This window comes from Trachemys scripta, chromosome 1, assembly GCF_013100865.1.
Source record: "Trachemys scripta elegans isolate TJP31775 chromosome 1, CAS_Tse_1.0, whole genome shotgun sequence".
In the NCBI taxonomy this organism is placed as follows: Eukaryota; Metazoa; Chordata; order Testudines; family Emydidae; genus Trachemys; species Trachemys scripta.
Window position 1 is genome coordinate 49,318,500 of NC_048298.1, and position 25,893 is coordinate 49,344,392.

The following is a 25,893-nucleotide window of genomic DNA, read 5'->3' on the forward strand; positions in this document are numbered from 1 at the left end:
AAACTTTCTGTGTCCCTCAGCCAGAGGAGCTGTCTCTCTTCCCCCGTGTCCCTCCCCCCATCCTCAGGGCTGGAGGAGCTGTCATCTCCCACCCCAGTCTGGCTGGAGCTCACGCTCCTCATGCTGGTGGAGTTCGGTACCCCCACTGATTTGGGGAGGGGGGGGGGCTATGCCATTGCTTGTTCCTCCCTTGCACATGCCCCTACTGCCTGGCTTTTATTCCCAGAAACCCATTTATCTGTTCATTCCCTTCCACAACTGTAAAATGTGGATGATACTTAACTCCTTGCAAAGTGTTTGGAGGTTTACTGAAGAAAAGCACTATTTACTATATTAAAAATATTGGTGACAACTTATAACAAAGGTGTCATACACTACTACTGGTAAGAGGCTAAGACTTACAGCTTGATCTGAGCCACCTGCAAAAAGGTTAATAGCTTTGAAATGTGGAAAGGAGCTGTGCCAGTGGTGATTTGCTCCACCACTAATAGCTCAGTAATATGCAAACATAGAGAGCTCTGGCTGCGTGCTCGGTCCCTTGCCACACACACCCACCCCGAATTCTGCTTCATAGTAAGCCTGAACTGTTTGGCCAGCTGGCCACACTAGGGCATTGTCAGGTGTGTGGGGACAGGCACATGAGGAGAGCATTCTATGTGAATACTCTATTATGGGCAGGGCCGGTTCCAGCCACCAGCTTCTCAAGCAGGTGCTTGGGGCAGCTGCTCCGGAGAGGGGCGGCACGTCCAGGTATTCGGCGGACGGTCCCTCACTCCGCCTGGCAGCGAAGGACCTCCCGCCGAATTGCCGCCGCAGATCGCTATCATGGCTTTTTTTGTTTGTTTTGTTTTTGTTTTGTCTGCTTGGGGCAGCCAAAACCCTGGATCCGGCCCTGATGATGGGAATTGAATGACAAGATCAGCGAAAGCCCCTGTAGCCAAATATTTTCCACAGGTGCATGCTGCAGTGCAAGGGCCTGTCCTGTTTGCTACAGCATGAGCCAAAGCGTGTGGCAGGATAAACAAGCCTCTGCTTACACTGCCACGCATTTTCCTGGCTGCGCTGACCAGGAGCCTGCTGGCTGCAGCAGATTTCCTGTTGGGGGGGAACTGTGGGGTTGGCAGGCCCCAGGATGCAGAGTTAGCTGGGGACTGCCTCTGTCCCCATCCTGTACTGAGGGGCACTCCACCTCGCCCCTTGCTCGCTCCTCTCCAGCTACCGCGCGATACCAGCACCTGCACCGCAGTGCTAGTCACGTGAGCGAGGATAGCCGGTTCACCAACCCTGCGGCCCCACCCCTCTGGAGGGCACGTGTCACGCGCACGTAACGAGCGCGTTCCCGCAGCCCCGCGTCAGTGGCTCGTTCAAACTGGGAGCGCTGAAAACTTGCGGTAAGTGGCGCCCCGCGGCGATGAGGGCGAAGAAAGCGACGGCAGCCTGGAGGGATCAGAACACTCTGGGCCGCCAGCGGCGCGCATAGTGGGGGGGGGGAGTCAGGAAGCCGGCCACAGAGGGGGCTGTTTGTTCCTTTAGATAGGCGGGGAGGGAGCGGAGTTCCCGAGGGGACTTTCGGGTGGGAACATTCGGTGGCGGAAGGGCCCCAAGAGGGAGGAGGCCGCGAGGCGCGTGGCGCTGCGGCTATAGTAATAACTGGGGAAAGCCGCTCCCTCAACTCAGCTGCGCTCACAGCGCCTTGGCGAGGCGCGGTGGTCGCTCCGTTCGAGCGCTCGCCGCGGCGGGGGGGCGGCGTGGTCCCGCGGCAGAAACCCGGGAGCGGCTGTAGCCCAACGGCCCCCACCCTCGTTCCTAGGCACTAGCAAGCGCATTGAAATAACAACCCAGCGTCACGCTTACACGTTACTGGCAGCGGGGGAGGGTAACGAACCGGGGGCGCTGCTTAGAAGGTGACCTGGAAATAAATTGTCTTGACAAATGGTTTTATTATGTGATTTCCCACCTACGCGCCACGGGAGAATTTTCTTAAGGACCGAGTCCAACCCGAGCAAAATTGGCCTCTTCTCCTGTACAGCGTACCAGAAAGTTTAGTCTGCCGCGAACATTTGGAGAGCGCGGCCTGTCTGGTCTGGAGACACCTTCAGGAGGAGGCGAGTCTTGCAAAGTATCCGACTACAGGTGGTGAGACTCAGCTCATCCTAATCACTGGCAGAAGCACAGGTGCTACAGTGTATCAAACAGTAGCGGTCGGAGTGGCATGTTGCCTGTGATCTTCGATATACTGCAGTGGTCCTCAAATTTTGTACTGGTGACCCCTTTCACATAGCAAGCCTCTGAGTGCAAACCCCTTTATAAATTAAAAACATTTTTAAATATGTTTAACACCATTATAAATGCTGGAGGCAAAGCGGGGTTCAGAGTGGAGGCTGACAGCTTGCGACCCCCCCCCACATAACCTTGTGACCCCCAGTTTGAGAACCCCTGATAAACTGCTCGTCTTTGAGAGGTCATTTTTGTGCTGGTCCCCTCCTTTCTTGCCAGCATATTGTGGTGTTGCTGCAGCCTGTTGGAGTATACAGCCAATTCATAGGAAGTCATAGACTCATAGACTTTAAGGTCAGAAGGGACCACTATGATCATCTGGTCTGACCCCCTGCATGCTGCAGGCCGCAAGACCCTTCCCTGGACTCTGCCGTTGAAGTCCCCAATCCTGTGTTTTAGTGACTTCAATCGGCTGAGACCCTCCTGCTAGTGATCCCTGCCCCAGGCTGCGGAGGAAGGCGAAAAACCTCCAGAGGCTCAGCCAATCTACCCTGGAGGAAAATTCCTTCCCGACCCCAAATTTGGCGATCAGTAATACCCCGAGCATATAGGCAAGAGTCTCTAGCCTGACCCATGTTGGCCATTATGCTATTCATGTACCATTGCTTGGTTTTCCTTGGCTACTATGTTTTACCATTAAACCATTCCCTCCATAAACTTATCCAACTTAATCTTAAAACCAGACAGGTCCGTCGCCCCCACCGTTTCCCTCGGAAGGCCGTTCCAATATTTCACCCCTCTGACGGTCAGAAACCTTCGTCTAATTTCAAGCCTGAACTTCCCCCCGGCCAGTTTGTATCCATTCGTTCTCGTGTCCACATTAGTACTAAGCTGGAATAATTCCTTTCCCTCCCTTGTATTAACCCCTCTGATATATTTGAATATAGCAATCATATCCCCCCTCAGCCTTCGCTTTGTCAGACTAAACAACCCAAGCTCCTCTAATCTCTTTTCATACGACAGATTTTCCATTCCTCTGATCATCTTAGTCGCCCTTTTCTGCACCCGTTCCAGTTTGAGTTCATCTTTTTTAAACATTGGAGACCAGAACTGCACACAGTACTCCAAATGAGGTCTCACCAGCGCCTTATACAACGGAAGCAGGACCTCCCTATCCCTACTAGATATACCTCGCCTAATACATCCCAAGACCGCATTGGCTTTTTTCACCGCCACGTCACATTGTCGACTCATAGTCATCCTGCGGTCCACAAGGACCCCTAGGTCCTTCTCCTCTTCCGTTACTTCTAACCAATGCGTCCCCATCTTGTAACTAAAATTGTTATTATTCATCCCCAGGGGCATCACCTTACACTTTTCACTATTAAATTTCATCCTATTTCTGATACTCCAATTCACAAGCTCATTCAAGTCTCCCTGCAGAATATCCCTATCCTCCTCCGAGTTTGCAACTCCTCCCACCTTCGTATCATCCGCAAACTTTATCAGCCCACTCTTGCAATCGATCCCGAGGTCAGTTATAAATAGATTAAATAGAATGGGTCCCAAAACCGAACCTTGAGGCACTCCACTAGTAACCTCCCTCCAACCCGACAATTCACCCTTTAATACAACCCGCTGCATTCTCCCCATTAACCAATTCCTAATCCACCTCTGGATTTTCATATCGATCCCCATGTTTTTCATTTTAACCAATAATTCCTCATGGGGTACTGTATCAAACGCTTTACTGAAATCCAGGTATATTAGGTCCACCGCGTTTCCCTTATCTAATAAGTCTGTTACTTTCTCAAAGAAGGAGATCAGATTCGTTTGCCACGATCTGCCCTTCGTAAAACCATGCTGTAATTTATCGCATTTGTAAGTGGGATTTTTAAGAATACATCCCAAAGGGTACAAAACCTTGGGAGAACTTCAGAAGTGTTCTATATATTTAAAAACAACCCTGCCACTAATCTGACTCCCCCTCCTTGCTGACAGGAGCAAGTCTCTAGTAGTTGTTATGTCACAGCAGGACCCCTCCCATCCTTTGAGTTTCTCTGCCGCTTACCCTGTTAGGATTCCTTCTTCATGTTTGACTTCTCTCTCAGAAAAAAATCCAGTAAGTGTTTAAAGCCAGAGTTGGAGGGGAAAGGAAGAAAGAGCAAGTAAGAGACCAGATGCTGTCATGTTGAGGTATCCTTCTGCTCCCTCTGTTTGCTATGGTTCAGTGAGACACATTGATTAGAGCAGTGGAGTCTGACAGAATAGTTGCCACCTGTAGAGGAGGCAGCATTAAGAATATCCAGCATTAGAAGAACAATACAGAAATAGCATTATTTTAATTGGAAAATGGCCTTCATGATGGGGATGTTTTAACAAGGGGCTCTTGTGACTCTTCCCTAACAAATTATGTTCATCTATGTGTCTGACAATTTTGTTCTTCAGTTTGCCCAGTACTGAAGTCAGGCTTACCGACCTGCAATTGCTGCAATAACCTCTGGAGCCATTTTTAAAAATTGACGTCAAATTAGCTATCCTTCAGTCATTTGGTACAGAAGCTGATTTAAATGATAAGTTACAGACTACAGTTAGTAGTTCTGCAGTTTCACATTTGAGTTCCTTCAGAACTCTTGGTGAATACCATCTGGTCCTGGTGATTTATTACTGTTTAGTTTATCAATTTGTTCCAAAACCACCTCTACGGACACCTCAATATGGGACAGTTCCTCAGATTTGTCACCTAAAAAGAATGGCTCAGATTTGGGAATCTCCCTCACATCCGATGCAAAGAATTCATTTAGATTCTCCGCAATGGCCTTATCATCCTTGAGTGCTCCTTTAGCATCTCGATCATCCAGTGACCCCACTGGATGTTTAGCAGGCTTCCTGCTTCTGATGTACTTACATTTTTTTTTGCTATTACTTTTTGAGTCTTTGGCTAGCAGTTCTTCAAATCCTTTTTGGCCTTCCTAATTATATTTTTAGACCTAATTTGCTAGAGTTTATGCTTCTTTCTACTTTCCTCACTAGGATTTAACTTCCACTTTTGAAAAGATTCCTTTTTGCCTCTCACTGCTTTTACTTTGTTGTTTAGCCATTGTGGAACTTTTTTGGTTCTCTTACTATGTTTTTAATTTAGGGTATACATTTAAGTTGAGCCTCTGTTATGGTGTCTTTAAAAAGTTTCCATGCAGCTTGCAGGGATATCACTTTTTGTGCTGTACCTTTTAATTTCTGTTTAACTAACCTCGTCTTTTTGTGTAGTTCCCCTTTCTGAAACTAAATGCTACAGAGTTGGGCTGCTATGGTATTTTCCATTTTATTGATTTTTTTTATTTTAATAGTCTCTAATTTCTTTGAGAATTTCACAGTCACTATCATCATTCTGGTCAGGTGGTCAGTAATATATCCCTTCTGCTATATTTTTATTATTCCAGTGTGGAATTACTATCCATAGGGATTCTATGGTACAATTTGATTCATTTAAGATTTTTACTTAATTTGATTCTATGCTTTCTTTCAAATATAGTGCCACTCCCCCAGCAGCACGACCTGTTCTGTCCTTCCAATATATTTTGTACCCTGTATTATTATGTCCTATTGATTATCCTCATTCCACCAAGTTTCTGAGATGCCTATTATATCAATATCTTCATTTAATACGAGGCACTCTAGTTCACCATCTTATTATTATTTCCTTGAGAGTTTCACTCAACCTTAGACCCTTTGTTTCTGGAGGATCCATGTAGGTGCATGTAATGACATTCTTCAGTCCTTTTATTGTTGCCTGTGACAAAGTTTCAAAGCATACTTCTCTTGCTACTGCAATAAAAAAGCACACAAGGGGGCAGATCCTCAGCTGCTCTATATATTTTAATAGTCCTATGACAGTTTACATGAGTAGAGGATCAGTCCCTAGGTGTAGTGGTGGCATAAATTATTTGTAATTTTTTGTTTCCTCTGCAGTAAATTTTACAAACATAACACACAGTTAGAATGTGAAAAGAAAAATAGCAATTAGACTTTGAATAAAAGAGGCTTGCAAAATAAGAAAAGAAGAAACCTCACAGGGATTTTCAGAATAAAATAGCAGAATGATTGATCTGAGAGGCTTTGGAATTAGCTTTGCTGCTCCAGCCTGCATCTAACATCTGTAATTCTTTAAAACTAAACAACATAACTACTACCATTATCAGATTTTCAGTCTTTTAAGTTATTTTACTCAATTTTTAAATGTTAAATCATTTTGCATAATTTTTATGTGGCTATTTACAGAAATTTACAATATTCTGTTGGAGAAATTACTATATATTGTATGCAGAAGTGAGAAATATCTAGCTCTATATTAAGCATATATAAACCAGGGGTTCTCAAACTGGGGGTTGGGTCCCCTCAAGGGGTCGCGAGGTTATTACATGGTGGGTCGCAAGCTGTCAGCCTTTGCATCCAGCATTTATAATGGTGTTAAATATATAAAAAGTGTTTTTAATTTATAAGGGGGGTTGCATTGAGAGGCTTGCTATGTGAAAGGGGTCACCAGTACAAAAGTTTGAGAAATAATGATATAAATAATTATGAAAAAAAAATTAAACTCTTCATATTCAAATTGTTTTTAATGATAAAACTAGTAGCTAACTCCTTTGTTCTGAGCATAATTGGAATTTTGATTTGGGATGTTTGGTAAGGACCCTGGAGTTAACGTGTAAGAGGCTTCAAATGGTTTCTGAAATATCCATATCTTCTAGTTTGCCTTTGGTTCAACAGTGGGTTTTTCATCTTAAAAAGATAATTCAATATGTCAAATGGACATCATTGCATTATAAGATCCTTCAGGACCTATTAAGCATAGTGACAGTTCTAATTAGTGTCTGAAAACTACATTTCCCTACTAACTGATGTTGTTTATAGAGGCTGCTTGGATTCTCCCCTTCCCCCTTTTTGAAAACTTGGCAGGCTGAGTCTTTAGTTTCTAAGCAATTGCTTCCTTTGTATTGAGGATAAATTTATCAAAATTTGAAAGTCAATTTTCTAAATGTTACAAGAACTAAATTAATTGATAATATATATTTACACAGAATACATACTAGGAATTATAATTAGATAAATTGAACAATGAAACTTTCCTGTTAATTAGTTATCAAACAGCTTCATTTCAGTCATTGCAGAGTAAATATTCTTGGGTGTACAGACATGTATTTCTTTGTTTTACAATTGGTTTATTTTTTAAAAAGATTCTGTGCCATCAGTTGAGGAAAATACAGTCGATTTGAATAGATTAGCATACACATTAGAGGAGCTAAAATATTTGGAAAATTGTGTAGTTCTAACAGTTATGTTTCCACAAAAAATGCACAAAATTCTGCCATCTGCATCAAGAAGATCAAATACTCTTAACTGGCATCTCACTGATCTGTTATGCTGATTATTTGTTATGAAGGAGAATACGACATCTCCCATGTTATGAAGTAGGATAATGTATCTTGCTTTGTGAAAGTAATGCTTGCTGTCCATCTAACATAACAACAAAATAACAATCAATGGCTCTTTGCTTTTGCCTTCTTTCTAATGTCAGTGACATAACTTCTGGACTCTTTAATTCTCTTATATGTTTTTCTGCAAAGTTAGTATCATACATTTCCCAAAGAATATTTACTACTAATTATTAGACTTGAGCAAGGTACATTTATCCTACAATGTCAAGAAATGGTTATGGCAACTGGCAAAGCATGTGTCTTGCCATGAATATCAGATTCAAAATCAATATGGCAGCAAATACCGCTGTGCAGAATGCACTGCGGTTGCTATTGCAGTCTCACAGTGCCCTCTAATGTTCAAGGGTAAAATTTAATGAGTCACACTAAAGGAAGTATTAAAAAAAAAATCAACATTTGATACAATCTTATGACTTAAGAAACTAATCTGCAGAAACACGGAGTTCCATAGTATGATAGTCAATTTGGCATCATTAGCAAATAATGTACAGTAATAATTTGTACCTTGATATCTTGTTGCATGGTGCATGAAAAATACGTTTTAGTGAATTTATTCTGATTCTGTCTTTGGTCTTGTATATTCCTCAAGTTTATCCCATTGTAAAATGTTGATTAAAAATTATTTAAACAACCCCAACTCCTTCATTACAGAGGTTCTGGGAGGACTAGTTAATTTTTGTAAACTGCTCTGAAAATGGGAAGTGCCATCTAACTTAAGCATCGTTCATTGTTTTCTTCCTTTGGTACAATTTTTAAAATAAATGTAACAACATTTACTAAGTTATTAAATTATCATAAACATTGATCCCTGTAGGCCACTTACACAGGAGAGAGGCTTGCTTTAATCTTCTCAAATATTAATTGTCCATAAACCCAGGAGAAATGAGAAACTTCCCATCTCTCTCATGTTATATTATCTCATGTTATGCTAAGATTTGTTCCTTGTTGCAAAATGTGCTTGAAAAGTCTGATTTGGAGATTTTCATGTTTTGAGATGGCAGTCTTTCATTTTCTCTTTAACAAGGATTATTTATGCTTCATGAATATTTACTTATTTTTATTTAAGCAAAGGTAAATGGGAAGTATTCACTATTTGGCTTTTGTTTTGTTTTGGATTTGCCTAAATTTGAGTAATGGCGAATTGTGTGACAGTGCTGAATTTTTGGAGTCTACTTAGAGGTGGGGGCAGGAGAAGTGGTTTTACAGGGGAAGTAGATTCATGTAATGCGTGGATAAAAATCAAAGGTTTGTTATATACATTAATGTAAATATATTTTTAAAAGTTAATGTGTTCAGATGCAACATCTCATTTACAATGTTTATCTGAAGCCAAAACACAGCAGCTGCTGGCATTTACAGTGGGCACTTCACATTCATTTGCCCAATTGTTAACCTATTTTGTATGTTTTGAATCAACTTAAAGGATGACATGAAAACAATCAAATTAAGTGCAATAGGACATACCTGCCATGCTGTTCATCTAAACCTGTTCTAAAATTGAAGTAACTTAAAGTGATGTTTATGAATACATTCATTAACTACACAGAGATTTATCTTACTCTGTTTTTAAAGCTATACATTTTTCTATATTTTGGAAATAGATCTCAGCTTAGCCCAAAATATTCTAACCTGTGGCCTGAGAACGCTGAACTTTGCTTGGCCAGTAAGTGTGCATGCACAAGACATTAATTTTCTGACTTGCGTGGAAAGCCGAAATGGATTATTTTTTTTAAAAGAGATAATATATAAAAATATCCTGTTAATATACACAGCTCATTTTTCATGGCTCAGTGGTTGCAGAAAATTAGTTGATTTGCTATACCTTTTCTTCCTGGCATGTATGTGTGCTTGGGAATGGTTTGCTGGGCTTAAAACATCTGAGTACCTCAGTTCAGAATAGAAAAAGGGTAACTAGTCTGAAAGTAACCTTCACATGGAATTCTGTTTTTTCTCTCCTTGTGTTTTCCCCCTCACAAAGATAAACCCCTTTTGTTTAGAAATGGATGATTGTCTAACAGGGTAAAATTCATGTCCTGGACATACAAACTTACTTTGTTGCTTGCAATAGGCAATGAATTCCTCCCAGTCTGTAGTCACAACCCAATCCATTTACTTTCTGAATGTGTGGGTCTGACAGACAGTCTTTGCATGGATGGGATACAGTGATGTTACTTTAGCAGAAGAATTGATCCTTTAGTGAATTGTATTTTCAGTAATGAATCAGTGACAGGCAAGGCCTAATGTTCATTGTGTTGATTTGATCTGAAATGTGATATTTTTTGTAAAGTTGGCCTGGTGTCTCAAAGATCATAATGTTCATCTGTTTGCTTTTCCAGAGCTCCAGTTTGGGTTCTTGTTCCTTTGACAAGGTTATAACTTTAAAGGTTTTACTGTTGAGTTTCCTGTATCATGATTGTACTGGGAAGACTTGTCCTTAGTTCATAATGATGGGACATTAATCTGCCTGTTATGGAAGGCTGGTTGACTTGTAGTAATACAAATTATGCAGTGTGAGAGCATATTCCAGTAAAGTATAGACTAGAACAAAAATCTTTTGATGTTTAGTTTTACATTTAGATTAAAATAATGTTAATATGGGAAAAACTAGGAATGTCTACTTCCCTTATATTTTGTAGGGTTTCTTATCTCATTGTTCCACTTCATATGAAAAGTGATGCAATATAGAGTATCTGTTTACTTTATTGAAAAACATGCTTACAATTTTGATTTGGAGATTTTCACTTGTTCAACAGTTAATTTTTAATATTCAACTAACTTTTGTGATTTAACGGTAGCAATGCCAATATTAAGGCTAACTAATACTTTCCATTATAACCACCTGTTTTCAATTGCTTATAACTTTATCAGACTTTAACCTTTTGGGTTATATTTTTATGCTTGGTCTTGACCTGAGATTGAATTGTTATGGAAAGTTTGAACAAAAGATTGTTCAACCACTTTGAAGAAAGAGTATGTTGAAAAATAGACTGACTTGCTAATATTAAAAGAAGTTCTGATGGCTTTTGAACAGCTTTAGTACTTCTTTGGTTTGGAGCAGGAACTTGTCATTTGTCAGGGAAATATGCCTGTGGTCAGAGAGAGATGCCTTTTGCTGTTCTCAGGAAAGTCTATGTCAAGATTTGGTTGTTCCTAACTATGAAGATCACTATTTGCACATGTACAGTAGAACATACAAAGGCTTATGTCTTCATTTTGTGAACATTTCAATTGCATGGAACATATCATCATGGTCCACTGAGCCTTCTGCATTGTTCTGAAGTAGCCAAACAGAACCTTTTGGCTGGTTGGCTGCTGTGGTCTCTGCTCATCTTCTTATCAAAATGGCCAGGAGAAAGTGCACTGGCTGGGAGTCAAATTATGAGTGTAATCAGGCTCCATTGTAGTCAGTAGGAGTTTCGGTAATAGGACCAAGATTTCACCCCATGAGTTTTAGATTAATCTCTTCTGCTGACTGGTGTTAAAGTGCACAGAAGTATTATAGCCCTTATTATATTGAACAGGGCTTCATGCTCTTCCCCTAGGAGGGAGGCAAGTATCAGCTTCATCTCCTTTTACAGAAGGCATAACTGAGTGGTTGCACAAGATCCTTTCTAACAGAAGTAGGCTAAGAGCTCAGTTCTCTATGGATATGTCTACACTGCAATTAGACACCTGCAACTGGCTCATGCTAACTAACTCTGTTTAAGGGGCTGTTTAATTGTGGTGTTGATGTTGGGCCTTAGACTGCAGCCTGAGCTCTGGGACCCTCCCACCTCACAGGGTCCTAGAGCCTGGGCTCCAGCCCAAGCCTGAATATCTATATTGCAATTAAACAACCCCTTAGCCCAGTGGTTCCCAAACTTGTTCTGCGGCTTGTGCAGGGAAAGGCCCTGGCGGGCCGGGCTGGTTTGTTTACCTGCCATGTCCGCAGGTTCAGCCAATCACGGCTCCCAGTGGCGGCGGTTTGCTGTTCCAGGCCAATGGGAGCTGCTGGAAGCGGCGCGGGCTGAGGGATGTACTGGTCCGAATCCCACAAGTCGGAGTCAACTAGTGTTGGCCATCTGTGGGATTTTAATTGCACTGTAGGCTTTCCCTATAAGTGTATGTTTAAGTCTCATCAATTTAGGCACACTGTAACAGCCAGATTGTGGGCAGCCAGACCTAGTGGTCAGAGTCTGCAGTCATGAGACAGGAGTCAAGAATTGGCTGGGTCAGGATATTGGGAAGTCAGAACCACAAGGCAGGACTCAGAATGGGTCAGGATATTGGGGGGTCAGAGGCAGGAGACAAACTGGCGGTTTGGAACTGCAAGTCAAATGCCAAGAGTCAAGTCAGGATGTCAAGAAATCAAGCTGGGGAAGCAGGAAGCCCAAGGCACACACAGTTAAGAGCAGGGTGGAGCCCAGTTGTTTGGACAACAGCTTCCTGTTTCTGCTGCTGGCTTAAGCAGGGCCAGTGGCCCAGTCAGCTGCACTGGCACAATTGGACCTCAGGGGCAGAGCCTCACACTGGGGCTGATCTTCATGGGTCCCAGGTTAGCTATTGCCAGCAGGCTGCTAGGTGAGGGTTGGAACATGTCTGCTCCCATGAACCTTGTGGAGCTGAGTTCAAGACCTGTCAAATCTATTTGTAAATCAGAACTTTTCCTATAGTAGTTGGTCCACCGAGGATAACTGTCTGTTATGGCTAATAGTGAGCAGCTGCCTCATTCATTGAGCACTGTCCATCATGTGTACTGAGTGAGGCTGGTTGGTAAAATGCTATAGCTACAACATAATGTTGTTAGACCCATTTGAAAGGTCAAAGTTTTGCCTTTGTCTTTGTGAGATTAGACCATGTTGAGTCCTTAAGGTGGCTGGTGACTTCAGTTTGCTGCACCAGTGAATTTTTATAACGTTACATAAATGGACTTTAAGAATTCTGCGGAAACAGTTGCAGGGCTAGCTGCACCTTGAACTCCTCTCTGATGCCTCTGAATGCACCCCTTGTTAGGCCTATTGCCTTAACTTATCTTTGGGAGAATCATGGGATTCCACCTATAAGAGACTTGGTCTCATGCTACAGCACCCTGTTTACCAACTGTGATTTCCCAGCAGAACCAGCTGGGCTGAGCACCTGCAAGACCTCCCTCTGGGAGCTGTGACCCGGGGTTAATAGAGTGACCAGGCAAGCTTTCTTAAAAAAAGTGTTGTTCACTCTTAGCAGTAAGAACACAGCAGAGCATTAGAGAAAAAGGATTTTAAAACAACTAAACAGTCTATGCTCATGACTATCTTACCTAAGGTTTACCATCCCCTGAAAGCTTAGGAAGGTCCAGCTGCTTCAGACCTACTCCACAGGGCCTGTATGTGTTAGTCTGCCCCTTGTGAGCTCATTGAGAGCTGTTCTTGTCCCTTTGCCCCATCAACTTACTTTTTGACAGTTTCAAGTCCTTTTTGATCTGTCCACTCCCAGCATTGGCAAAACAGCTGTGTAACTTCGGCCTGGAACCAAAAAGTAGTATTTTCACAACTGGAAGCCCAGGATTGTTTCTTAACCTCCTAACTCATTTACTAGGAGGTGTTTTATCTGAACCCATAGTGTTGTCTTCCTGCTTGTTTCCTAATAGCCCTGTTATTAAACTAAACTAACATATGCATGCAGTAAAATAACCCCGTATTATTATACAGCAAACATTCCCATAAGCCAGCCTCATACAGTACTCATACATTAATACAGACAGTATTCCTGAATTATTCTGTATCAGCATCATGTCCCGCACACTTGCCGCTTAGATAAATTGATATGGTAGAAGAATAGTAGGGGGAAAAAGATTAATAGGCCTCCTTTTGGAACTAGAAAACATTCCCATATGAAAACTTACGTAGAACCATCTAACCTGTCCTGTCTAGGTTCTTATATGGCACCTATCACCATGGTTCTGTGTGACTCAGATATGCACCCTCTCATAAATGAGACAATAATTGTTAAATCTGTATGCATGCACCTACACCTGTGGTGGGCGACCTGAAGCCCCTGGGCCTCAAGTGGCCTGTCAAGTAATCCCTTGTTTACATTTGCCTGGCTGCCTGCAGCTCCGAGTGGCTGCGATTCGCCATTCCCAGCCAATGGGAGCTGTGGGAAGTGGCACGGGCCACTGGGAGCTGCGGGAGGCTGGGCAAATGTAAACAAACTGTCTGGCGGCCTACCAGTGGATTATCATGATGGGCCGCAGGTTGCCTACCACTGACCTACACAGTGCAAAATATGGAACATGCCTGTGTTATGCATGTGGTCACACTACATGATCATAGTTGTCCCTAGTGGCCTTAAAGTGCTTATGAAAGATGACAAAAAAGGCACAAGGCTGTAAAGAGACAACAACATTTTTCAGTTAAGGTAACTGGTTAACAATGAGCTTTATCTCATTCATTACAACTACTAGAATAGCAATTAACTAGTTTTGCAGGTTGGACCAGTCATGCTTAAAACAGAAAACTTCCATTTTCCACTTGATTTTATATTTCACCCATGTAGCAAAACCAAACTCACTTTCTTTTCTTTTGTACTTTGTATTATGAAACCTTTCCCTGTTTTCCATGCAAACCACATGGATGTGGATGCTTCCACCGTGACATTGACACACAAAAAATTATTTTTCTTCTGATAAACTGACCAAAAAACGGACATTTCATTGGTTTGTGGAGATAAGATTGTAGCCAATGATTTTAGTTTATTGTTCATTTATTGCGTGATTAGATTAACATTCAATGTCATATATAATAGTATGTTACACAGAGTTAAATGGTAGGATTTTAGAAGTATAAAATTGATCAGTAGTTAGATATCTAATACATGATTATTCCTTCTAATTAAGTGAAATGCAAGACCTACAGGCTGAGGCCTGAAAGATTTTAGCTTAGCCATACTAGGCCTTGGAGCTAAGAAATGCTTGACATAAGTAAGTGACCAAAGAAAAACCCAATGCCCTGAGATTACGGGAAGAGATGTACCAATGGGTGATACTGCGAAAAATTAACAGTAAAAGTAATTACAAGATACCCGGTAATCACATTTTTCTAACACATACCCTAACTGCAGAGTGCACCAAGTGCAGAAATGCTAATCAGGTGTAGTCAGAATTACATTATAAAAGAGGGTGCCCAGAGTGGGAAAATTGAGCTCCCTATAGGAAACTCCAGCAGGAACCATCTGTCTACTGATGATCAAACCATGAGAGACCCATCAGACCCTAACACTACTGATAAGGATGTGAGTATATTTATATTTGTAACTTGTGCATAGGTCTGTATAGAATTTCTATGTACTTGGATATTCATAACTTTAATTGTAACTTTAATAAAACTTGTAAAAGAGACTAAACCTTGTACTTGTGAATGTATGTGTGGTCACTACCCTTGGTCTTTGTGTTCCTAGAGACTCTAAGGCTATGTCTACACTTGCAGAATTTTTTCGCTGACAGTTTTGTCGGTGGCAGAAAAGTGCTAAAAGAAAAGTGCTGGTTTGTGTTCACATTGTTTTCCACAGGCATCAAAGCATGTTTACATATGTAGCACTTGCATAGCAGATGAGAGGAGCTAACTGTGGTAGCTATCCCACTAAGCACTGCTTCGGGATATAAAGCAAATCATTATTGTGGCAGGGGTGGATGTATGTGTGTGACAGCCGCCGGAAGCAACCAGTCCTGAGGCAGGGGGAGGGGGAGACCCAGACCTCAGCCCCCGCCTCCCTCCCTGACTCTGCACAGCACATTCTGTCTGCCTGCCTGCCTCTGTTTGTATTGTGGGAAGCAGCAGGAGCATTCCACAATAATGATTTATTTTGTGTACCGGAGCAGTGACAGCACCGGCTGTCAGAAAGAAAGGAGCTAAAGGGGAGGGGCGCAGGTAGGACTGCTGAGTTTCAAAGAGCAGCCGCTCCCGCCCTGCATTGTGGGACAGCTCTGGAGGGCAATTAGACCGGTAAAAGCAATCAAGAATCTTCACTGGCTCATCAGCACAAAAAGACTCTCGTTGGGATGGTTTTATTTTTGCACTGAAAATATGGATTTCCAGTGAAGATGCTAGCATAGTTTTTGCGCAAAAACCCGACTTTTTGTGCTAAAATTGGCAAGTGTAGACATAGCCTAAATTTAAAGCAAGTAGCAGAGATGACTTTCACTCTGGTAAGCTTGAAACTGTAGCCCCCAGAGTCAAACCCACAGTGGTGTAATACCATATTACAAAATTAACTTTAAATAAAATAAAAAGCTACAAGCTAATGTAAATATAGTCACTCGTTTTTGACCTAAACAAGCTATTTAAGTGGAGAAGAGAGGAGGAAACAGATTGTTTAAAATAAACTGATAAAATTTTTGGTTTTGTAGTTGTTTCACGTGTAGGCTGTGATTGCTTGCCCCTCTTCTCCCCCAGATGTTTTCTTGTAAAAGAACATCGGGGCTCATTTTCTTTCCTTTGTGAATGACTGCTAACACTGTGTTTTTACTGCTATACTTCCCATTGCACTTCTGTGAGTAATTTTTAAGTGCTTAGATTTGCAAATATATTGTAACTTGGGGCTTTCCGCACATTACTTGATGGGATTCTGCAGGCTGCTTGATAAACAGTGTCTTCTAATGTGCAGGCAAGCGTAGGAAATCAAAATAACATTTATATGTAGAGCGCAATCTAAATAGCATCTATGTTCCATATGTTGTAGTACCCACTAGAGGCTCATTATAATCCTTGGACCTTTTGTGCACCAAACACTCAGTCCAGATAATGCTGTGCTCCATCTGCCCTAATCTCTGAGTTGCACAATGTGAACTTCTTAGTACTTTGACCTGTTATGTACTAACTCTTGATCCTTGCTATTCTGTGCTGTGTTGTTATTTTAAACAAGCTTTCTGTACTAAATCTTGAGTTAGCAAAGTTGCTGTTTTATGGTGATCAGTTACCTTTACTTGTTTTTACATTTAAAAAAAAAAGCTAAGTACCGCACTAATTGTAAACCCTGTGAAAAGGGCACACATTTCCAGGTTATTTCTGTCTACCCTTGCTATTCAATAATTGAATAGCAAAGCATTTTCATGTGCTATGACTTGTTAATGTATACAAGGTGCTACTGGCTGGTTATCGATCCAGAATATGTGCTGTGTTGGTTAAATTGTTTGAAGTCCTCTCTAATTTATTTACTTTATTCCCCCCCCCCCCCCCCCTCGCCCCCAAGGAATGACTCTTTGGAGGGCTAAATACCTAGCCTGCTCCATTGACACGCTAACGCTAGCCTCATTTAGGCTAGTTCCCTGCTGGCATAAAATCTACAATTATTTGTGTGCCTTAGGAGCTACATAATCTTTATGGTACTTCGGGAAGCAGAAGAACTTTCCAGCGTGAAATTTTGAAATCCAAGTATCTCAGAAGGCTGTTAGATTTTAAACTTTTCTAAAACTTTTGTTTTACTCACGAATATTAATCACTTCTTGTGACTATTTACATGGAGGTATTTTTACCGGAATGCATTTTCTTATTGTCCTGCAGATTTTTTTTCTGTAAAATTTAATAAAAACCAAAACCGCTCAAACCCATTATCACTTAATGATTTATTTTGGGAAACATCATTAATCTATTTTTTCTATAAGTATTTTTGATATGCTACCTTTTGTTGTTGAATTTTTAGTTAAGAAGTTGTGTTTTGTGCATCAGACTTGCAAATATTTGTTTAATGTGGAAACTGAACTATCTTTCGTTGCTCTTAGAAATTTACTAGGCTTTATACTCTATGAACTGTGCAAATAGTATCCAAGTAGTTATGATTAGAATTGGTTGGGACCTTGAAATTCCATTCTGTGGGAAATTCCATTTTTTTTTAAAGTTCCAAATTAGAATGAAAATTCAAAATTTCTCATGAAATAATTCTGAAAATTGTCAGTTTGGGACCATTGAAACATTTAGTTTTGAGTAATTTTTTTAGATTCATATACAGGGTGGATTTGATTTAAATCATGATTTAAATCACTAGTCAGGAACTCGATTTAATCATGGATTTCTACATAAAAATGCATTCTTGTTGGTTGTTATAACCTTAATATATATTCTTTACAACTCAGATAGTTGTAGGTTTCATTTGTAGAATGTACACACTCTACATTTTTAAATTGATTTATTTTGAAAATTTTTCAGATTAGTTTTACACCTCTATCAGAAAATGAATGATTGGTTATTTCATTTACCAAAGGTAATTGCAGCAGATAGTTCACCTACCAATGACTTCATAAATATCTCCAATTCAACAGGTTAATCATTAATATTTGGAGGATTTCCTTGCCATGCTGTATTAGGAGGAGAACATCACCAGACAGACATTTAATTATTTTATTTAACTAAAACAACAGCATTATGTATTCTGGGTTTTTTTCTTCAACGGCAAACATATAATATTTTAACAAAACAAGCATATGAATTTTCAAATTTAGTTAAACATTCAAGTATTTTAAAATCAGGTTTGTTTTAGTTAAAATTGTTTTTAATTAAAATAGCTAAATGAAATATTAAAAAAAAAATTAAATTGACTGTGTCAGCCAAGTCAACATGAAAAACTTAAAATATTGGCTTCTGCAGCTAACTCAGTCGTCTTCACCTTCATTTTCCTGTTTGTTCATAATCTGGAAAGGAAAAACAAGCTTTCCTGCTTTTTCAGGTCCCAAATGATTTCTCAATTTGGAATGAATTAGTCCAAAGAAAATATTCTTTCTACACTGGTAGAAGAAGCTACTGCTGTTAAAAGTGAGATTATCACTTCAACAGTCCCTGAATCCAAGTTGCTTAAGTGACTTCCACCAGTGAACTGGTAGGACTTTCTTTAAAACATCATTAGCAAGCATATATTTCTTGAATGGTTCACCCTTAGGTCTGAAGTTTATTATAATTGGCATTATGGAGGGATGATTGCTGGATGTCCATGTCATAGCCAACTACTCTTCTTCAGCAGTTAAGGTTTAACTCTGGTACCGAGTATTGAGAATATTTGCAAGAAAATGAGCTGGAGATAGTGCTTGTCCCATTTGTTTTTTTTAATGCTTGTAATTTAACTCTGTCATTGCATATTTCTCTTTTTAAGATCTCACTCGGTTCCTTCCAAATTTCTACAGCGTCAGCAATAAAACAGCTATTTCCCTGCATTTTGTTCAAGGCTACAGAAATAGGCTTCAGGGTACCACATTTCTCTTAACCCCAAGGTTGAGAACTTTGGCTGTGACAGTGCCATCTGTTTTTTCATGATTCTGTTCACAAACTGTCATCAGATTAGGCCAGTTCTTGGTATAGTGCTCAAAACAATCCGCTACTGAGTTCCATCGCACATCTTGTGGGAGAGTTAGCTTGGTTCCTCTCACGTTTTTCAGAGGAGCCGCTGCAAAGTGGTTGTTAAGGAATTTTTTTTGCAATTTCAAAAACATTAGCCTTTATTTCTGGAAAACTGAAGTCTTTGGCTAGGAGGTGCATCAAATGAGCACTGCAACCATATGTTATTAGCTTGGGACTCTCTTCTAAATAATTTCTTCTCATCTTGGATACAGTTGCAGCATTGTCTGTGACCAAGCTGCGTACTAGACATTTGAATTTTTTTTTACAGTTTGTTATAGCTTTTGCTGCTACTTCTTGTTAGTATTCTGCTGTGTGTGCATTTCCTTATGTATCATTTCTGTAAGGAAGACATTCTCTTCTTCTGTTGTCACGGAAGCACATACAACAGGGTTCAGTGTGGACATTGCTCCACACATCAAGACTCAGGTTAACAGTTTTACCCTCTAGACCTTTTGCACATTGCTCAATTTCTCTTTCATACACTTTATCCAGCAATTTGCCTGCGACATCTGCTCTGTTGGGTGGACCGTATCCTGGTGTTAATGACTGAACCATGTTAATAAAGTGTGGGTTCTCAATCATATGGAAAGGAGAGTTTGTTGCATAAACGAACCGGGCAATTATTTGTAATCTGCTGGTTCTTATCACAAATTTATCTATGGTTGTTCCTGGATGATAGAGATTTTTTTTTCCTTTTTGCTACAGGTGAGATATACTGTGGCTATATGACATACATGATGTGACTGAAGCACTATTATTGGCAGATAACTCTGAAACTATAGCAAATGATGGTGATCTTGAAGGTGGATAGTCTTCAGAATCCTGTATGTTGAGGATGGATTCTCCTAAACAAAATAAGTCAATGCAGTTATTTAATTATTATTACCCTATTGCTCATTTAGTATTACTCATTGCATTCACTGTCACTCAGTACTACTTTAAAGGTGAAATTATAAAAGAAAGATCTGTCTATTTCAGCTATTTATTTCTTACCACAAATGTTATACCAATAGAATAAAAAACAGCAGGATCTTATTAAGAGGGATAAGGCAAAGATGCCACATTTATTGTAAATATACTGATAAAGCAAAAGATAAAAGTAAACAATCACTACTTATTCCACACACACACACACACACACGTATATTCATTCACACAATCATTCATTCAAGTTCTGTATAGGTGTTATAGTTACCAGCCTAGAAGTTGCTCATACCAATTTACTGGACAGGTATCTTGGTCATGAGGATGGTGCTGAGTCTGTGTCAGATGCACCTGATGCTCCTGGAGGTTGGCAGCAGAACCAGAGACTCAGTCATCAGTCTTTACAGTCCATTCTTATAGGAATTAATTCCTGTGTTAGCCTATGGGAGCTGTTTCATCCTGCTGTTGCTGACTCAGTCAGCAGATGACACATTCCTGTCCAAAGTGGCACATTCCTGGTGGCTCCACACTGTCCATGTTTGTGTTTCTCATCCTTCCAGGTGATGGGGTGGATCCCAGTTTACCCTCGGGGGGGGGGGGGGGGGGGTCTGGTGGGCCTACTTGACACATTCTTCGGCTGATGGACACTCCCTTTCTTGACTGGCACCTCCCTAACCATTCATGTACATCAAGCATTCATCAACATACATTCCATATCTTAACCATATTTTAATTTACTGTCTCCACCACTTTCAGGGTGTGTGCTAATTCATTTGAGACTCTCGGCCCTTTAATCACAGAGAGTGGGGGTCTGTTCCTAGGAGCCATTTCTGTTACAATGAAGTGAAAGTCACTTAACGGCTTATAGCGTTTGTTTACGTTGTATCAATTACTTCAAGAACAAAGTCAATTAACTTGTTTGTAAGTTTTACATAGTGATAAAGTATCTTTCACAGGACAGATATAATCAATGGTTTCTACAGACAGTAGCTTACAAGTTTTAACAGAAGACCCAAGAGATTTTTGTACTTGGTGAAATTGTTGGATTTTAAAGTGTGTGTGTGTGGGGGGGACAAATTATTTTTGTACTTGTGAAACTGTTGGATTTTAAAGTGCGGGGGACAAATTATGGGGGGTCACTGTCATTTGGGGGAATCACTGTTAGTACCTTCTTTAATATCCCTACACAACTGCATCTAAAATGATAGTACCATAGATTAACAACTATACTTTTTGCTCAAAAATGGGAATTCAAGAATAGTCCAGAAGGAAGACAGGTAGTCCTTAAGAAAGAAGTATGAAGTAAAATAGTATGAAGTATGAAGGTAGATAGAAAGATTAACCTAAATAATCTATAGAGAAGCCCCTGTAACCCCATAAGATTGTGTCCCTAATCCATGAACTATTGGAACTCATTTACAAAGCGTTTCTTAAACATTCCATGAATATATTGTCTCATACTATAGAATTAGAATTTATAATCCCTATTCCATGATGAGATATCTTTGAGCGATAACGTATCTTAATTAAAACTATCTTTAGATAGGTTTTTTCCTCAAAAAGCATTTTATCAAAAAAATCCGATTTAAATAAAAAAATTGGATTTTTTTAATTAAAACATTGATTTTTATCCACCCTTTTTAGTTCTCTTATAGCGCCTGTTCCTAGAACTCTATATTCATTTTCACCTCGACTCACAAGTCTGAACCTAACATTCAGTACTGTTTGTACTCCAACTGTGAAAGTTATCTGTCGGCTCACATATACTCTTAGTTGCTCTCCATATCCAGTGTGAATTATGTATTGATCAGCAGTGGCAAGAAATATCCAATTAATTCTCCCAATACTAGTATTAAGTATTGAAAATGATGATCTGGTATCCAGGTGACATAATACCCTATTTGGATACCAGGCAAGTTCAATATAACAGACACCAATGGTCTTTGGTTATTATCCATAAACAGTTGAGAAATTACTAAATCAGGTATTTTTTCTAGTATTCCTTCTCCATCATCTTCGACTGAGCTATATACACTATCCCTATCGCTATCTGTCATTTGATCTAAAATATCTGAGTTCATCCTCAGGTAGATTCAGGATATCTCCTCCTCCTGCCATCTGACTTCCTTTCTCTATGGTTTATGGAGAAATATCTAATTAATATTCCATGAATTTTAACTTACTTACTTTAACTCTTTTCTTAACTTATTTATTTTACCTAATTTCTTACCAATTCTTAACCTATCTTATTCTATTGCCCATAAAACATTTCTCTCTAAATCTATGACACAATGTAACCATTGAAGAATATCCATTCCTACCATTCCTATCCCATTTGTATCTAGCTCCATGATTCCAAACTGAATCCCTAGTATCTCTTTATTCCCTATACTTACTGCCAGTGGGATTGTTAGTGGTATATCTTGTATTATTTTAGATACTCCTTGCACCTCTGATGTTTCTAAGAACATCGGTGGGATAAGATTTCCTGAATCATATATGCTATTTAATACCGACCACGCAGATCCTGATGAAATCTTCCATATATTGTATTTAAGTCTATTACTGGTCGACCATACTGGTCCTTCCATAGGGGAGTAATAACATGGCAAGATCGTCCCATTACTAAATCATTCAAAACTGGAGTCTGAGATGGTTGAGTTTGACTAATTATATCTACAGTAGGCAGACTTTCTAACAATTTATCCATATCCTGTTCTGTGAATTCTGGTAACTCCAGCCACATAGATTCATCCCAGATCTCGTCCTGTGTCCCTTCCTTTTGTGTTCCTGAATTTGCACTAGAACTAACCTGGTTCTTCTCTTTTAATCCTTCTAATTTAACTTCTTTATTTACCATAGTTCTGCTTTCTTGAACTGTGTTGCTGACTGCCTGCATATCTTGCCGTTGTTTCTGCAGGCAAGTTACTTTATACTGGCCATATGCATGGTCAATTATAGTCTGCTGATTTTGTGACCTTGGAACCACATCTACCACTGCTTGTGTAGTTATATATCTTTCCTTTAAATAACAATCTTGCTTCCCTAACCTTTTAAACCATTGCTTATCACAAGTATACTGTAGTTTTTCTATCTGCAATTCCTCGTTCAAACTTCTCTTCTGAAATATGGAGTTTTCAGCATCAAGCTGAGCCCTCTCCTCACAACCAAACTTTAGTTGCTGCTGAAGCAACTGACCCCAGTCTGAGGAATCTTTTAACCTTTCAGATTTATCTGTCTCAGACACACAAGGGTTAGCTAGTTCTTTCACAATCATAGCTGAGACATCTGTCTCTACTGTTTCAAGTACACCAGACATCTCAGCCTGTTCACTTGCGGTTGTATCCCTATTTAAGGCTCCCATGGACTTTCCAATTGGTGTAAAGTTTCTGAGAAAGTTCCTCTGAATTGTTCTTTCCTCTATACAAACCAGAGGAATCTTCACCCCAAAGGTCAATTTCTTCCTCCCTTATTTCTGTAAGTAAAACTTTTATTGCACTTGCCCATCTAGTAAGGCATTTGATACGGTCTTGCATGATATTCTTATCGATAAACTAGGCAAATACAAATTAGATGGGGCTACTATAAGGTGGGTGCATAACTGGCTGGATAACCGTACTCAGAGAGTTGTTATTAATGGTTCCCAATCCTGCTGGAAAGGCGTAACGAGTGGGGTACCGCAGGGGTCTGTTTTGGGACCGGCTCTGTTCAATATCTTCATCAACGACTTAGATATTGGCATAGAAAGTACGCTTATTAAGTTTGCGGATGATACCAAACTGGGAGGGATTGCAACTGCTTTGGAGGACAGGGTCATAATTCAAAATGATCTGGACAAATTGGAGAAATGGTCTGAGTTAAACAGGATGAAGTTTAACAAAGACAAATGCAAAGTGCTCCACTTAGGAAGGAAAAATCAATTTCACACATACAGAATGGGAAAAGACTGTCTAGGAAGGAGTACGGCAGAAAGGGATCTAGGGGTTATAGTGGACCACAAGCTAAATATGAGTCAACAGTGTGATGCTGTTGCAAAAAAAGCAAACATGATTCTGGGATGCATTAACAGGTGTGTTGTGAGCAAGACACGAGAAGTCATTCTTCCGCTCTACTCTGCTCTGGTTAGGCCTCAGCTGGAGTATTGTGTCCAGTTCTGGGCACCGCATTTTAAAAAAGATGTGGAGAAATTGGAAAGGGTCCAAAGAAGAGCAGCAAGAATGATTAAAGGTCTTGAGAACATGACCTATGAAGGAAGGCTGAAAGAACTGGGTTTGTTTAGTTTGGAAAAGAGAAGACGGAGAGGGGACATGATAGCAGTTTTCAGGTATCTAAAAGGGTGTCATAAGGAGGAGGGAGAGAACTTGTTCACCTTAGCCTCTAAGGATAGAACCAGAAACAATGGGTTTAAACTGCAGCAAGGGAGGTCTAGGTTGGACATTAGGAAAAAGTTCCTAACTGTCAGGGTGGTTAAACACTGGAACAAATTGCCTAGGGAGGTTGTGGAATCTCCATCTCTGGAGATATTTAAGAGTAGGTTAGATAAATGTCTATCAGGGATGGTCTAGGCAGTATTTGGTCCTGCCATGCGGGCAGGGGACTGGACTCGATGACCTCTCGAGGTCCCTTCCAGTCCTATAATCTATGAATCTAATGCTTTTTGTTTCCACTCTGCTACCTCCTGCCATAATTTATCTTGTTTTATCTGTGCCTCAACTGTTTCTTTTTGTTGAGGTAGCACAATGGCTTTCAGTCTTTCAACTTCTGTTTTCATGTTGACCAATTCCTCCTGTGAGGCAGCCATCTGAGAATTGTACACCATCATAGTGGCCCTTAAAACTTCAACCTTAACCTTTGAATTAGCCAGTTCTCTCTGTAGCCTCTCTTTTTCCTCATTTAACTCCTCTGCTCCTATTTTCCATTTGTTTATATCATTACTCTGAGGTTGTTTACTAATTCCTTTTCTTCTAAATCCTGTTTGCTTAACTTTAAACTATTTACTTCCTTACATAAAACTTCAGCTACCATTTGCAAACCTTGTAAAGCAGCTTGCTTTTTCTCCCTTTTACTAGGTTCCCCCAAGAAAATTCCTTTTTTCTTAGGTTTGACCCACTGTTCCCATTGCTTGCATAGTTGCTGATAAGCATCCAGTCCAATAAACACATTCTCCTTCCATGGACCATGTCCTACTTTTCTAATTAAATCCTCTAGGCCGTTCCCTAACATTATCTCTGAAACTCCCTCGTGCCTCAGTTTCCCTTTAGCAGTTATTTTTGGAATACTGATTTCCAGATGTTACCCTTCTTATTAGCTACTGTCACTTTGTAATAGGGATACTGATACGTCGGCAGGACCACCCTGCTTCTTATGCACCAGTCCCTATACAAGCTGCACCTATGATAGGTTCTGCTACCTCTTATACCACTGACTCTCTCTCAGTGATGTCGGTAGCAAACCTAAGAATAAGCGGAGATTGTGTTTGCTTAGGCACTCGGATTCCTAAATCTTGTAAATTTACAAAAAATAAAATAAAATAAAAGAATTGTGTTTTGGGGTGTGTGTGTGTGTTTTGTGTGTGGAGATGTTTATTGTTGAATCCAGCCACCTTCTAGAAAGGTCGCTAGATATGAGTGCGGCATATAAGATCTGGCCGGGTAATGAAAATAACCCAGGTATAATTACAACCTTGGTCACACCCAAGCTATGGGCCCTACTTGCTTCGGATACATACACGGCTGCCAGATGTGCAAGTGTGTCTGTGTATTTGTATAGGTGCAATCCTTATATCTGACCAGGCAGTGATTCTCACCCATGTATACTCTACGTATGCAAAGCTCAACCTAGGCCATTCCTGAGTGATAGGTCCTACTCGCTTGAAACCTGTGCATGGATGTCAGACCCTTTTGAACAAAGCTTAC

At 40.3% G+C, this 25,893-nt stretch overlaps 1 protein-coding gene across 11 annotated transcripts in view; it reads left to right on the forward strand.

Annotated features, from left to right (window-relative positions):
• The first annotated feature begins 1,289 nt into the window (after positions 1–1,289).
• IMMP2L (inner mitochondrial membrane peptidase subunit 2) overlaps positions 1,290–25,893 on the forward strand; it is an 854,519-nt gene continuing 829,915 nt past the window's right edge. The window contains exons 1-2 of one of the 11 annotated variants that reach the window (XM_034769342.1): positions 1,465–1,479; positions 24,048–24,051. Coding sequence is in view for 2 of the 11 variants with exons in the window: in XM_034769361.1 (XP_034625252.1) it covers positions 14,811–14,963 (153 nt within the window). In the remaining 9 variants the exon portion in view is untranslated. Of the gene's footprint in view, positions 1,392–1,464; positions 1,480–1,720; positions 1,905–1,931; positions 2,176–14,681; positions 14,964–15,485; positions 15,599–24,047; positions 24,052–25,893 lie in introns of those variants that run through there. The other 10 variants (XM_034769292.1, XM_034769352.1, XM_034769317.1 and 7 more) reach the window with 10 other exon arrangements.